The 14,886-nt window shown below is 34.4% G+C and overlaps 1 protein-coding gene and 1 long non-coding RNA gene across 31 annotated transcripts in view; one reads left to right on the forward strand and one right to left on the reverse strand.

Annotated features, from left to right (window-relative positions):
- TRDN (triadin) overlaps nucleotides 1-14,886 on the reverse strand; it is a 400,175-nt gene that overhangs the window by 81,464 nt on the left and 303,825 nt on the right. For all 28 annotated transcript variants that reach the window (XM_086707737.1, XM_086707736.1, XM_086707734.1 and 25 more), the window contains one exon: nucleotides 14,647-14,697. In XM_086707737.1, the coding sequence (XP_086563863.1) occupies nucleotides 14,647-14,697 (51 nt within the window). The remainder of the gene's footprint in view (nucleotides 1-14,646; nucleotides 14,698-14,886) is intronic.
- The window catches only part of LOC147581186 (uncharacterized), a 68,886-nt gene that overhangs the window by 43,449 nt on the left and 10,551 nt on the right, over nucleotides 1-14,886 (forward strand). The gene's annotated exons all lie outside the window — the stretch shown is intronic.

A 14,886-nucleotide genomic window follows, 5' to 3' on the forward strand; every position in this document is an offset into this window, starting at 1 on the left:
AACCATAATCAGATCTGTCAACCAATGATATTTTCCTCATGGCACTCACTAAATAAGTGTATTATATGCATTATTTATATTGTATTTATGTAATATGAAATATTTGTGTTTATTTGATCTGTAACCCCAGTAGCGTATAAACGTCATGAGTCCTGAGATGAGTTATTATTTCCTCTGCTGAATCATAGCACATAGATCAGTGTTTTGTGCAGAATAAGGATCAAAATATTTGATGCGAAAATGAAGAAATTATCTTATATAATCCTCACATGCCTCTTCTACGAGATACATACTACTATTACACCCACTTTACAGATAACAATACTAAGGCTCCATAATTTGTCTAAGTTCATTTTCCCTAATAAGTGACAAAACTGGTCTTTGAATACTGTTTTTTATGACCACCTTCAAAGCCTTAAGCACTTATAATGAAAACAGCTATAATTACTGTTGCTACAGAAAGAATAAAAGCTTTTAAACATTTCATACATAAAAACATTATAGTAAGCCACATTCCGTATCTTACAGGTAGGTTGCTATTTACCTAGGGTATTTTATGTAGACAAAAACAATTATTAACAGTTTTTATTATTTAGTTGACATAAACAATTTAGCCACTAAAGTGGCTAAACAATTTAACCACTAAAGTTTCTATTTTTTTCAACCACAATATTGAACATGATTCAATATCATGTTGTATAAATTAGCTTCCTAAATTAGGCTGGTCAAACTAAATAAATAGATTGAGCATTGATAAAAAATTGGTAGCTGTCTGATACACTCCTGTGGTTGTATTCCATATTTAATGGCACAGGAAGGTTTTACATTTAAAAGCAGGTCACCAAGTCCATTTTTGTAAAATATACAGAAGAACTTCAGCAGTCAGTTGTTTGTGAGTTTTGGTCTGAGGGAGTCTGGAAACCTGGTGGCTAAGGACACAACTCATGCTGCCAGTGGTGTGTCCCAGATCCAACCCAGGTGTCTATGTGACCTGAGCAAGTCACTTTCAGTGCTTCAATGTTCACATTAATAAAAAAGGATGCTGTAGGGGCACCTAGTGGCTCAGTCATTTGAGCATCTGACTTTGGCTCAGGTCGTGATCTCATGGTTCATGATTTTGAGCCCACATCGGGCTTGAGGCCATCAGCACAGAGCCCTCTTGGGATCCTCTGTCCCCCCCACACCCCCTTTCTCTGTCTCTCCCCTACTCGTCCACTCTCTCTCTGCCTCTCAAAAATAAATAAACATTTAAAAAAAGGATGCTGTAAAAGTTAAACTGAACACTACATGTGAGGCATTTAGAACAGAATCAGATACAATGCAAGTAGCACACATTATTCTCTTGATACTTTAAACTATGTTTCTTATATTTTTCTACCATACTGCTAAATAAAATATATTTTAAATATATATTTTTAAATAAGACAATTAAAATTTTGTGTATTTAATAAAAGTTAGTGTTCATAAATTTCTTCTAAACCCATGTTTGTTATATCATTTGAGTAATCATTTGCAATTTCTAATGAAAATCTGCCACTAGTGTGCACACATACACATTTACAGGACTGTACTATGGCTCTCATTATATTACTTAAAACCAGGGCACCTGGGTGGCTCTGTCAGTTAAACATTTGACTCTTGATTTTGGCTCAGGTCATGATCTCATGGTTTGTGGGATGGAGCCCCGTGTTGGCTTCTGCTGTGACTCCCTCTTTCTCTGCCCCTCATCTGTTCATGCTTTCTCTCTCTCAAAAATAAACAAACAGGGGCGCCTGGGTGGCGCAGTGGGTTAAGCGTCCGACTTCAGCCAGGTCACGATCTCGCGGTCCGTGAGTTTGAGCCCCGCGTCAGGCTCTGGGCTGATGGCTCGGAGCCTGGAGCCTGTTTCCGATTCTGTGTCTCCCTCTCTCTCTGCCCCTCCCCCGTTCATGCTCTGTCTCTCTCTCTGTCCCAAAAATAAATAAACGTTGAAAAAAAAATTAAAAAAAAAAAATAAATAAACAAACATAAAAAAATAAATTATATGCAACACACACACACACACACACACACACCCATACACTTTCACATTTTGTTGTTTCCTTGATGCTTTATGGGAGGGGACAGAGAACTACTGTCATTCCAAGTAACTTGGCTTCAAAATTTGGGATTAGGGAAAATTCAGACTGAACTCATGTTTTTTCATGTCCCGAGAGGACTTGTTTTGCACACATTTCATCTGTTTTGATAGGTAGCATTTGATTTCGTCTGCTGTGGACACATTACTTTGTAGCCCAGGTAAATACAATTGTGAGAAAGAAAAAATCTGACTACCTTTAGGTTTGACTTGGAACTTCTTCAGTTTACAGACTTCCAAAAGAAGAAACTGTCCCAAGTTTAGGTGATGTCACGTAGAGAACCAACCCCTGGCATCATCTCCTCCATGACTTTTTCATCTTATCTGCGCATACATTTCTTTACTTCAATATTCTATGGACTATTTAATATTTTCCTTCTTCTTTTTTAACCATGTCCTTATGGTTTTGAAATATTACACATCCTCTATGCTTCTATTTTTCCTGCTTGAGTTTCTAAAGTTGTATCATATTTGTTTATAAAGTGAGGAATCCTCCGTTCAAAATAAAGGGGCAAGGTGATGGTATTCTCAAGTAATTAGGCAACCTCATAAAAGTAAGGACTTGCAGAGATCATTTTGTACTGCAGTTGGAGACAAACAGACACACAAGCCGACTAAACAAAAAATCCCTTGGTTTGAAATTTATTTCCTTTTTATTAATCAATGATTTAATATGAGGCATCTGAAATTCTAAATTTTAATTTTTTCACCTTATGAAATGGAAAATTATATTAGCTGATGTATTTGTGGCTAAGATTAGATTAAATAATTGAATAAACATTTTACGAGCACTCATATACTAATATCTAAATAGCAGATACCCATAGATTGGATAGAAAACTTTGATATCCCTTGTCTAAGGCAGCACCGGAGGCCACTTTATATTTCCTCTTTTCCAGCCCTCTTTTTCAAATATTGTAAGATTTTCTTGGACAGACTTTTGTCTTGCTCATCTTTGGAAACACAGCATCTAAAATATCCCCAGACTATACCAACATTCAAAATTTGTTATTGATACAAAACAAAGAAAAATGTGGTTTAAAGATGTCAGGAAAATCAAATCTATAAGCTTTGCTTTTAGGTGGCTCAGGCCAAAATATGAAATGGAATCTCTCTTCCATTAACCTAAGCCTTACTAAAAGCCCATTAGAACTGACTCACCCACATTCAACACTGATACTCATTATCTTCAGATTTTATATTTAATTTGCCCCAATCAGGAATAATTATCCAGAGTAAGTGAATTAACTAGTTTATAGCCAGTCTAAGCTAGAGTCTCAAGCTAATGAGCAGTGTTCTTTCCATAACATGTATGCACACACACAAACACCCGCCCCCCCCAGATGCACACACACACACACACACACACACACAAACACACACACACACACATTGTCTCTGCCTCTGTGTCTGTCTCTTTCTCTTGCCTCTCATTCCCATTAGGTCAAAAAAAATTTGCTTTATAAGCTTCTGTAGGCATAGTTCTAAAATGGTTCTAGTTTGTAATGCAAGCACTTAATGTGTGACTCAAAGCTTTGTGTCTAGGACCTGATGCTGCAATCCTTCCTTGGCAAGATTCCCAAGGAGTTTGATGCTCACAAGGAAAGTTTGCTGAGTGGACACTAAAGATGCAAAATGAGCCCAAGGGCATTCTGTCTTCGCAGCAAAGAATAAACACATACATTTTTCCTGCCTCATTGTGTCATCATTTCGTTTTTGCGATCCTTGGTCTTTCACATATGCTAAGCCGATGTACCACGCTTCTGATAGTGCCACTCTGCCTTTATCTTCTCTTTCTTTTAGGCCTCCCTGTGTGTGCCTCATTATTCTTTCCTTCTTGCAGTTTCCATCGTGAAGAGTACACATTGAAATAAGTAAGAAATAATTGGAAGAGGCTGCACTTATCAGCTGCACAAAGAACAGTCAGAACAATGTCCTGTAATGTTATTTGAAGATGGCAGGATAGTTGGTTGAATATATTTTAGGTAATGAGCCAGTTGACTTTAAACCGTTCAATGGGTTCAGAAAGTTGTACAACAATCATTTGCTCAGGTAAGGAAGTAGACATTCTTTTGTTTCTCCTTATCAAAGGGAAGGTCCCTCTTTAACTAGATTCTTCCCTGTTTCTCTGGGCACCAACATTCACTTTCTTTAACTTGAAGCAAGAATAATCAATGAAGTTAATAAAAGGTCACATGTTTAAGTATGGATCATCCTATATCTTATTCAAATGTGTAAAAATAATGCATGACCTTATATGAAAAATAATACATTTAACATTTTTAAAGTGAACAGGAAAAATAAAAAGACTTATGGTAACATTAAAAAAAATTATCCTCAAGGAGAGAGGCATATTAGAACATTCTCATAAGGTAGCATGAGTGACAACAAAAGTAGATGTGCAAAGGGACAGTGACTCATTTTCTTATGCTACTTTGCCCCTTCTAATGAGACCTTAACCGGAAAGAATACCAAAGAAGGAATCTTGGGGCTTTACATCCATAATTGTTTATATATTTCACATATAGTTGTATTTATCATCGAGCATTAATTTTTTGGAAGGAGAAAATAAAAATTCACAACACTTGGATACATTAATTTGTAAAGCCAATGATTATAATACAGAAAATTTGGCAACCTTAACTGCTTTCTTGCCAACACATAACCCCTTTCCATTCTGTCAACTTGGCATTTTAGCATGATCGGCACAACAGGAAAAATGTTAGTCTGTAAGTTTCTGCTTAGAGTGACAGAGCTACAATTACTAGCTCAATTTTCACTTAAACAATTCTTCAGAAAGTGAGTCATCATGGATTTGTAAAGGCATCTATCGACACTTTATTTTTTGAATCTGACTGCTCTCAAAAAAATTTTTTTTAATATTTATTTTTGAGAGAGAGAGAGAGAGACAGAGTGTGAGTGAGGGAGGGGCACAGAAAGAGGGAGGCACAGAATCTGAAGCAGGTTCCAGGCTCCATGCTGTCAGCACAGAAACCAATGCAGGTCTTGAACCCATGAGCTGAGAGATCATGACCTGAGCTGAAGTTGGCGCTTAACGAACTGAGCCACTCAGGCGCCCCCTGACTGGTCTTCTTTTAATCAACAATTATCTATAACTTTCCTCCATTCCTACCAAATGCAAAATTTGTTATGGGGAAAAAAAACAACCTTGAGACCGTGTAAGGATAAGTCTTTTTAATATATTCCAATATTGAAGAACAAAGGAAAATAAGATTATTTTTAGGTGCATTTAAGTCTGATACTAAGTAGCTAATCCAGCATAGAAACCTTAGATAATCCTTTAATCTTTGTGCATCAATTTCTTCACTTGTTAACATGATAGTATAATATTTTCTTCCTAAAATAACTCAAGGCAGAAATAAATCATGTCAATAATTAAATCAGAAACCAGGCATGGGAAAACCTAGAAAAAACTACACTAATATTAAAATGCTAATATTGATTATTAAATCAAGTATTCTAGATCAACTATTAGATTTTAAAAACAATATTACAGCAAATTCTAATATTTCTTAGAAGATGGCAATGTCATAAGCAAAGATGACATTTGTGAATTGCAGTATTATTAGAAAAACTTTAATTCCAGAATGGTGAATCAAAATGTATGTTAGTTGCATTCACTTATTAGAATGATCAGTTGCAAAAGACAAAGTAAATCCCTGTAACGTCAGTTTAGAGAATTAGAACAATAAATAACATTAAAACTGGAACTTTTTGGAAGTTTAATGTCAATCATTGAACATCAGAATATTTTTGGTCCCAGATAATGTAGCAGTATGGCAACGCTGATTATGTTCCAACCGATGCATGTTGAATTAACATATTCTAAAAAGTGCTCTTAGAGACAACTCTCTGAGACCAACTGGTTTTGATTCTTTTCATAAAAGAAGACTGTATAATATCTACTTCTTCAACAGATTGTCAAACTTTTCCTTGCAGGTCTCTAGGTCTCAGTATTTAAATAATGTTTATAGAACCAACATTGGGAACTTCGGGATAAGACTTATAAACTGAAACTGAAAATGCACAAAATACCAACTTTTAGCAAATGAAAAGCAGGACAGATAGATTACTACTATTGGCCCTCAAGATACCTAGTTGTACTCATGCTAAAAAGAATGTCCTGGGTTCTTCAAGTAGCAGTTTTAAATGTATTCTTTACTAACTTTCCTCAGAACTCATCTCACCTTGATTCTTTCCATCACTCATCCATGTGTGACCACACCTTCAAAATCCATACACTGACAAACATATCTCACAAGTGTATCTTCAACCTAAATTCCTTTTCTGCACCTCACACTTAGATAGTCAGCTTCCAGCTCTACATTTCTTTTGGGCGTCCTATAAACAGCTAAAACTCAACAAGCTGTTAGCCACACTTATGATTGATCCTAAGCTTCTCCTTTTCTGGTGTCCCATCTCAGTGGTGTCACCAACCATTTAGCTGTATAAAATAGAAATCTTATTAAATATAATATTTTTCAAAAATGTCCTCTTCTCTCCATTTCACCTGCAACCGTCCTGGTCAAGGTACCATAATCTCTCACCTTAATACCATCAGTTATATCTGAATTGTCTTCTTGAATCCTATTCTGCTTTTCTCCAACTCACTGCCATAGTGGCCATCACAGAAAGCAACTCTCTCCCCTTCTGTGGTTAAACATGTACAAAATACTTTTGTGGCTATCCATTGCCCTTAGACTAAATACCAAAAACCTTAATATGGCTTATAGCAGGAGTTGGTAAACTTTTCCTGTAAAATGCCAGAGAGTAAATATTTTAGTTTTACAGGCCATTTGATCTCTGGTGTAGGTACTCAACTCTGCTATTATGGCACAAACACGGCTACAGACAAAACATAAATGAGTGTGTTTGTGTTCTAATAAAATGCTACTTATAGATACTGAGATTTGAATTTCTTATATGTTTAAGGTGCCCCCAAATTTTATTCTTCCTTTGATTTTTTTCAACCATTTAAAAATATATAAGCATTCTAGATTTGGTCCATGAAATATAGTTTGCCTACTCCTGGCCTTCAAAGTTCTGCTTATGTCTTATCTTTGTTTTGTACTTCTCTTGTTAATGTTTTCTACACATCTACAACACTGTCCTTTTTTCACAAGAAATTTGAATGTGCTGAAATATCTTTTCACTCCTTGGCCTCTCCTATTCTCAGTTTTTTCACTGGTTAAAATTCTTACTTATCCTTCACATCTCAGATAGAATTTTGTTTGGTTTGGAAGTATTCCTTGATTCCCCAACCTGAGTCAGATTTTTTTTTAATGTTTATTTCATTTTTGAGAGAGAAAGAGAGAGAGATACAGAGACAGAGACAGAGTAGACGAGGAGCAGAGAGAGGGGGAGACACAGAATCTGAAGCAGGCTCCAGGCTCTGAGCTGTCAGCACAGAGCTTGATGTGGGGCTCCAACTCAGGAGCTGTGAGATCGTGACCTGAGCTTAAGTGAGACGCTTAACTGACTGAGCCACCCAGGCATCGTTAAGTCAGATTTTTCTATACTTATAGTACCATGTTCCTTCTGTCAAAGCATTTCTCTCAGTTTTATAGGTGTTCATTTATTTGTGTGATTTACCCCCTTATGTTCAACAGCTTCTGTTAGACTTCTATGAAAGCTGAAACCCAATTTTTGACTTGTCATTGTCTTTTCTGTATATAATATGAAAAAATTCAAGATATATTCTCAAGTGAAAAAATATTACAGAAGAATCTTGGTAGTACTCACAGTAGACTCTCATTTTATCATGACATTCATATATTTTAAAGAGAAACATTCATAGTTACATATGGCCTGTTGCGGCTGATGATGTAGGCTAGTTCACTCAAAACGTATTCACACACTTCCTTACCTTTCCTTCCTCTAATCTAGAGGCTGGAAAATGAAACACCTTTTTGCCCTAAACAAATTCCTTATATGTTAAAATCATTCTAATCAGATTTTTTCGATTACCCAATAACGGGGAAACACACACACAGATAAAATTCACTTATGTAACTAAAAATTCAAGGGCACCTGGGTGGCTCAGTTGGTTAAGCATCCGACTTCAGCTCACAGCATGATCTTGCAGTTCATGAGTTCGAGCCCCACACTGGGCTCTGTGCTAACAGCTCAGAGCCTGGAGCCTGCTTCGGGTTCTGTGTCTCCCTCCGTCTCTCTCCCTCCCCCTCCTCTCTCTCAAAAATAAATAAACATTAAAAATATTCACAGAATTTGTGGAATATAGTGGCAGAATTTCATTAATGAGAAAACTGGCATCTCATAAGACTAGTGCTAGTAACTTACTTAAAATAGCTAAAGGCTACATCTTAAGACATTTTTATGCCATAGAGAGTTTTTACAAATTAAGTTGGCTGTTCTTCCTTAGTGGCATACCATTATGCACTATACATCATCATTTACAAAAGTTTTTCTTTGACTCTTAAGCTAAATGGCAAGTGTCCTGAAGGGAAGAACTATACATAAAGGCACATTCCATCTTTTTACATTTTACATTGCAATGTATCTCTGTTTAAATATGAAATGTGTATTCTTTGCTTTAAAGTTGTTTTTTCTCTTTAGTTTTATAGCATTGGCTGTAATTCCTATTTCTTATTTCATTCCTCTCCAGTGGATTTTATTTTATTTTACTCCATTTTATTTTATTTTTATTTCAGCTTTATTAAAGTATAATTGGCACATAAAATTGGTAGACATGTAAAGTGTACATCATGGTGATTTGATATATGTATACATTGTGAAAGGATTTCCCCCATCTGGATTTTATTTTGTATTTGTATGTCTGCCTCTGAGTTAATTCTGCAATTGGAGACTTGCATTACTTAGGGTTTGCAGTACTGAGCACAGTGCCCATCAAAACCACCTATAAAGCAAACAACCAGTCAGTTTGTCAACCAGAGCAAGGACTCAAGAAATGTTTTTGAGCAATATTTTGAAGAGTCATTAGTTGAGAAAAAACACAAAAGAAAAGTGCAGATGAAAGCAAGTTTTAGGAAGTATTTTCCTTACTTTCTATTCCACTATAAGTGATGAAAAAATTGGTCAGCAAAAATTAAATGTTTGAAGTCTTATGTGAGACGTTATCCTGGAGTCATTTCTTTAAATTTACTTTTTGTCTCAATATTAATTTGCAACAACTACTGAAGCCTTGCTAACAACAACAAATATGAAACCACCTTTAGGGACTTGCACATATTAAACACCAGTTTAAAAATTGTAATAAAAGTGAATATCACAAATGCTGACTTGGAAAATGAATCAAGATATTCTTGGTTCCATAGTGATTTCTATGATTCAATAAAAGCTGTGGCAGAATAAAGTCATTTTCAGATTTATTGTAAAGATCTTTATTTGTTTTCATTGGTTACTTTGCTATTTGTTGAAAAAATTTTACTTTCATTAATATAAATGATAAAATATGGATTTATTACAGTAAAGCTTTATAAATACTATAATTTAAATAATATAACCTTATTTATTATTTTAAATATATTATTCTATACAATCCACATATTCAAGTTTGTTTAATATGATCTATAAATTTCTTCAAGAAAAGAATCATTAGAGACATGACAGCAAAGTCGTGAGTTCGGCAAAAATTTAGAATTAAGTAGCTGACCACTTGATTTTTGTCTATGATTTGATGTTTAAACAATTTTAATTATCTTAAAAGCTTTTACTTTTTCATATCAAACTAAATGATTGAAATTTCTCTTCAATGTCACATGAAGCTACCTTACAGATTTAATGAGGCAGAGGTAACTTATAACTGTATTTTGGGGGCTCCTGGGTGGCTCAGTCGGTTGAGCGTCTGACTTTGGCTCAGGTCATGATCTCACAGCTTGTGAGTTCAAGCCCCGCAGCGGACTCTGTGCTGACAGCTCGGAGCCTGGAGCCTGCTTCGGATTCTGTGTCTCCCTCTCTCTCTGCCCCTAACCCACTCGCATTCTGTCTCTCTCAAAAATAAAAATAAATATTAAATATTTTTTTAATTTAAAAAAAAAACTGTATTTTGCCATGCGAACATGAAATTGAAGATTATTACTCCCTACGGTAAAAAATAAGTATACAAAAAAGAAAATTGGTGCTTTCCGCTATTTTTATGATTTCATGTTAAATCATGTAATGTTAAATGGCAGTTGAAGTGAAAGAAATGGATGGATGGACAAGCTAAAACTTTCTGACTTTGCCTGATATAAGCCAAGATTGTACTTACTGTTTATTTTGTTTTGTTGAGATCAAATATATACAACCAATCAGGTGGACACAAAATCAGAATCTCTATAGAAAGGATTAATGGGAAGTGGAAATCCTTAAACGCAGATGTCTTCAGACTATGTATTTCATCTGGAGTAGTTTTTCCTAAAGGGCTAATCCAGATCTAACACAACTGCTATGTACCAGTTCTCCCACTGGGCTGTGCTTGAACAAAATAACATTCTTCCAAAAATAGATTCAGAAAGGAACTCGCATTTCATGGTGGTCATTCTTTGTAACTACAAAGCTTCTGTAAAGGAAACATCAAGGCGCCCCTTCAAGGACCTACCTTACTATTAAAAAAAAAAGAAAAGAAAAGAAAAGAGTCTTCTGTGCAATGAAGAATATTTGGAATCAAATAAGATATTCTGAAATAAGGACCATCACTTTGAACTTCATGAAGAAAGCTTAAAAGGAGATAATGAAAGGGCTGGAGAAAAGTCAGAAAATTAAAAACGCAGAAGGGAGAATGAGCAAGTAGAAAAAAAATATATTTTACATGTTCACATATTCCAGAGCACTTTAGTACATATTTTCTACTAAAATAACCAAGAGAAAATCATTTTGCTCATAAGTCACCTTTTATCTTGTTAAGTTACACTTTTTTTTTTTTTCAACGTTTATTTATTTTTGGGACAGAGAGAGACAGAGCATGAGCGGGGGAGGGGCAGAGAAAGAGGGAGACACAGAATCGGAAACAGGCTCCAGGCTCCGAGCCATCAGCCCAGAGCCCGACGCGGGGCTCGAACTCACGGACCGCGAGATCGTGACCTGGCTGAAGTCGGACGCTTAACCGACTGCGCCACCCAGGCGCCCCAAGTTACACTTTTAAAATAAGAATGATATTTTGTCAACTACACACCATACAAGGCCATGAGGATCAAAATCATTTGAAATAAAGAGTAAAGAGCAACGGTGATATGAGTTATTATAGTCACTATTAACAGTATAATTCATATTGTAAAAGCTGAATTCTTTATTCATATTCATTTGAGGGTTTCTTTAAGGCAAAATTCCTGTATGCTGATTTTGTACAGTTTTTCTCTTAAGTATATACAATTTGATTTTGTCCCAAATTGAAATCCTTACATTCATTTCTGGTGAACCTGGCTTCCAGTATGCTGAAGTAATTTGGAATTGTATTACTATCTTCTACAAGTCCATGATGTTGAATTCTGACTATAAAAACCTTCCAGGATTACTCAAAATTATTTTATATGAATCATCCTAATACTAAAATGGGGTTTATATACATATGCTATTTTTTAAAATTGCATATATTTGAGATAGATTCCAGCTATTCTCTCTCTCTCATTTATTTGACTTTTACTATCATGGAAATAAATTATATTAGTCATTCCCGATGAAAAATTACCAATATTACCCACACATTTCAGTGATTATAAATTTATTTTTTGGTTGTTTGCTCAATTAGCAATTTTTAAAATGAATAAACATAGACAAATTTGACATTTCAGGTATGTTTGTTCTATTTTTATTAATCTGTAGGTTTAAAAAATATAATGTGCTTATTCATCCTTTGTTAATTATATGCATTGTAATACATTTTCCGTATGAAGCTTATCTTTTCTGTTTGGATTTGTTCTCTTTTTGTCTTAAATCCTACTCTAACCATACATACACAATGGAATACTGAGTCATAAAAAAGATTGAAATCTTGCCATTTGCAACAACATATATGGGCCAAGAAGTTATGCTAAGTAAAACAAGTCAGACAGAGAAAGAAAAATACTATATAATTTCACTTATATGTGGAATTTTTTTAAAAAGAAAACAAACAAACAAACAAACAAGACAGAAATAGTTTCATAGATACAGGAAACAAATTTCCTGATTACCAGAGGTGGGGAAAGGTTGGGAGCAGGGCAAAATAGGTGAAAAGGATTAAGAGGTACAAACTTCTAGTTATAAAATAAATAAATCATGGGAATGTGGTGTAAAGCACAGGGGATATAGTCGATAATTTTGTAATAACTTTGCATTGTGACAAAAAGTAACTAGACTTCTCAGGGATCATTTCATAATGTATCAAAGTATTGAATCACTAGGATGTACACCTGAAGCTAACTAGGTATTGTGTGTCAATTATATTTTGATAAAATAAAATAAAATAAAGTTCTGGTGATTGCATTTAGTTGAATTTTTATGCACCCCCTTCCTTGTCTATACATACTCATCATTAAAAATTAGGGAGAAAATAGTACAATAACATAAAAATTGATGAAATAAGGGCAGAATGTTAAAAAAATCTATCTTTTCCAAAAAGCTTTCTTTTCCACCACCATTATCTATGACCATGAACTGGCTAGTGTTAGAATGACCATATGGCATGGGATGATGAAAAAGGATTTTGGAATGATAGGAAAAGAAAAAGGAAACTCTTAAGTAGGTATGTCCAGTGATCAAAGACTGAAACGCACATCAAGTGATTTTGGTGGAAATCTGATTTATTTTGTGTGTGGATATATATATATATTCATTCCACATGCATTTCTTCCAGGGAAAAATTTTTGAACTGAACAGCCTTAATAAAAATGTGGAAATTTGAAATATGCCTGTCTTTTCCTCATTTTTTTTAATATTTGTTTTAGATTGGCAAAGGAATAATTAGCATCCTTGAATGCTTAAATTACTTAATGGCATCAAATCATTTCAACTTAGATTGTTATGTAAGTGTCCACTCCAACCACCAATCAGATCATGCCAAAGAAATCTAGTTTCTTTAAAATAATTTAGTGTTCAGGTAAATCTACAGGAATGCCATTAGTCTTCGCAATCAATTTATAATACAATTTGGCAACATTTTGCTATTTATTGGGCATTTAACTTTACATGTGAGAATTCTCTTGCAAGGTAAAATATTCTGATTTACCTATTATACCAGAATAGCATAAAGTTGTATATAGCACTGAAATAACTACTATCATAAGTGAAGATAAAGTTTTAGGTATGATAATACATTTCTAAAGTGAAATATAAAGGCCTTAACAGATTTCAAATCCATGTTGCTTTAAAATACTTAAAAAAAAATCAAGTATGCCTATGGGCTGAGAAACAAAACTCATGTTGTACTCTTATGTTTCATTAAGTAGCAATTTCGTTTAATTTAAAATTAATTGCAAAGTTAGAAAAATATGACTTAAGGGTGTTTTTCTATACATTGCTACACTCACTAATGAAGACTCTCCATGTGCCCTTCATTTCTCTATGTCCTTGGCTGCTTTCCCCTCTCCCAGCTCACCCACAACTCTCCCAACTCCAACACATGTGTTACAAGTTTACCAAAAGTTTCTTTTTCTTTTAAATAAAGTATTGCCAGTAAGTTTGGATTTTTATCACTAAGTCCCTGTACATTAATTGGTCAATAGTTCATGCAGATCTTCTCTTCAGGCATATTTCTAACCTATTTTTAACATTCAGTATGGTCAGTATAATTTCATGGTCTCACTGGTTTACTTATGTTCATCTTGACAATAAGAAATATTAGAAAATTCTGAGTATGATACCGTGCCCATAGAAGGTACTGGGATTAATTAGAAACTAAATATATTATATTGGACTAACCATATTTACTTATGTTTTAGGAGACATAACTTCGTGCATATCAGAATCCACATTACTTTGATTGTAGTATAATGGGAAGGCTGGAGGTGTTTGCTTTAGATCAGATTTCTAATGCTGACTGTATTGCAAATCACAATAATTTTGAAAAAGTTTCTTGGCTACTCCATTTTTATTTATCTATAAAACGAAGGTTTTGGACTATAGTTTATCTCTAAGTTCCTCCTAGCTATAAAATTTGTTTAGAGTTTGGTTGTATCGAAACTTAACAGAATGGCAAGCTAACACTGAGAAATTTTAAGTGTTTTTATCTTAAGTCTTTGGTTTCTATAGCTATTCTTTTTAAGATTCACCTTGGGATATTTACTAAATGCAGATTTTCCACTACAGACTGGTGGAGTCAGAATAACTTATGCATTTTAAAAAGCTTTCACAGTATTTCTGACATAGTTACTCTTGTCTTTGTTATTTCATAGTAAAATTTAGAATTTTGAGAGAGAAAATAGTCCTTTTTCCTTTGCTCACACATATACAAGGGCGTATGAAAGTTATAGTTTTAAAAGCCTGAAAAATAAATGATATATTGCTTTGTTGCAAATAACTGAATATGCAATAGGCAGATCAATGTGTTTTCACATTTCATTATACAATATTACCTTTTTCCTTTAGGGAAACTGGAAGCTTCACTTCTTTCCCCTTAATAGGCTCTGGAAAAAAAAACAAAAAAACATCGAGCCTTTATTTGAAGCCAAGATAAAAGGATTTGAGAACACATATATAATGGAGTCAGTGAGCTATAAGTAAGGTGAACTTGGGTGGAACTTATATAATGTTTTCTTACAAAAATGATTTTAATCATACAGAGACAAGGAAACAACAGCATAGAGTACAACAAT

The sequence above is a fragment of the Puma concolor genome, chromosome B2, assembly GCF_028749965.1.
Source record: "Puma concolor isolate L17-30 chromosome B2, mPumCon1.1.hap2, whole genome shotgun sequence".
Lineage (NCBI taxonomy): Eukaryota > Metazoa > Chordata > Mammalia > Carnivora > Felidae > Puma > Puma concolor.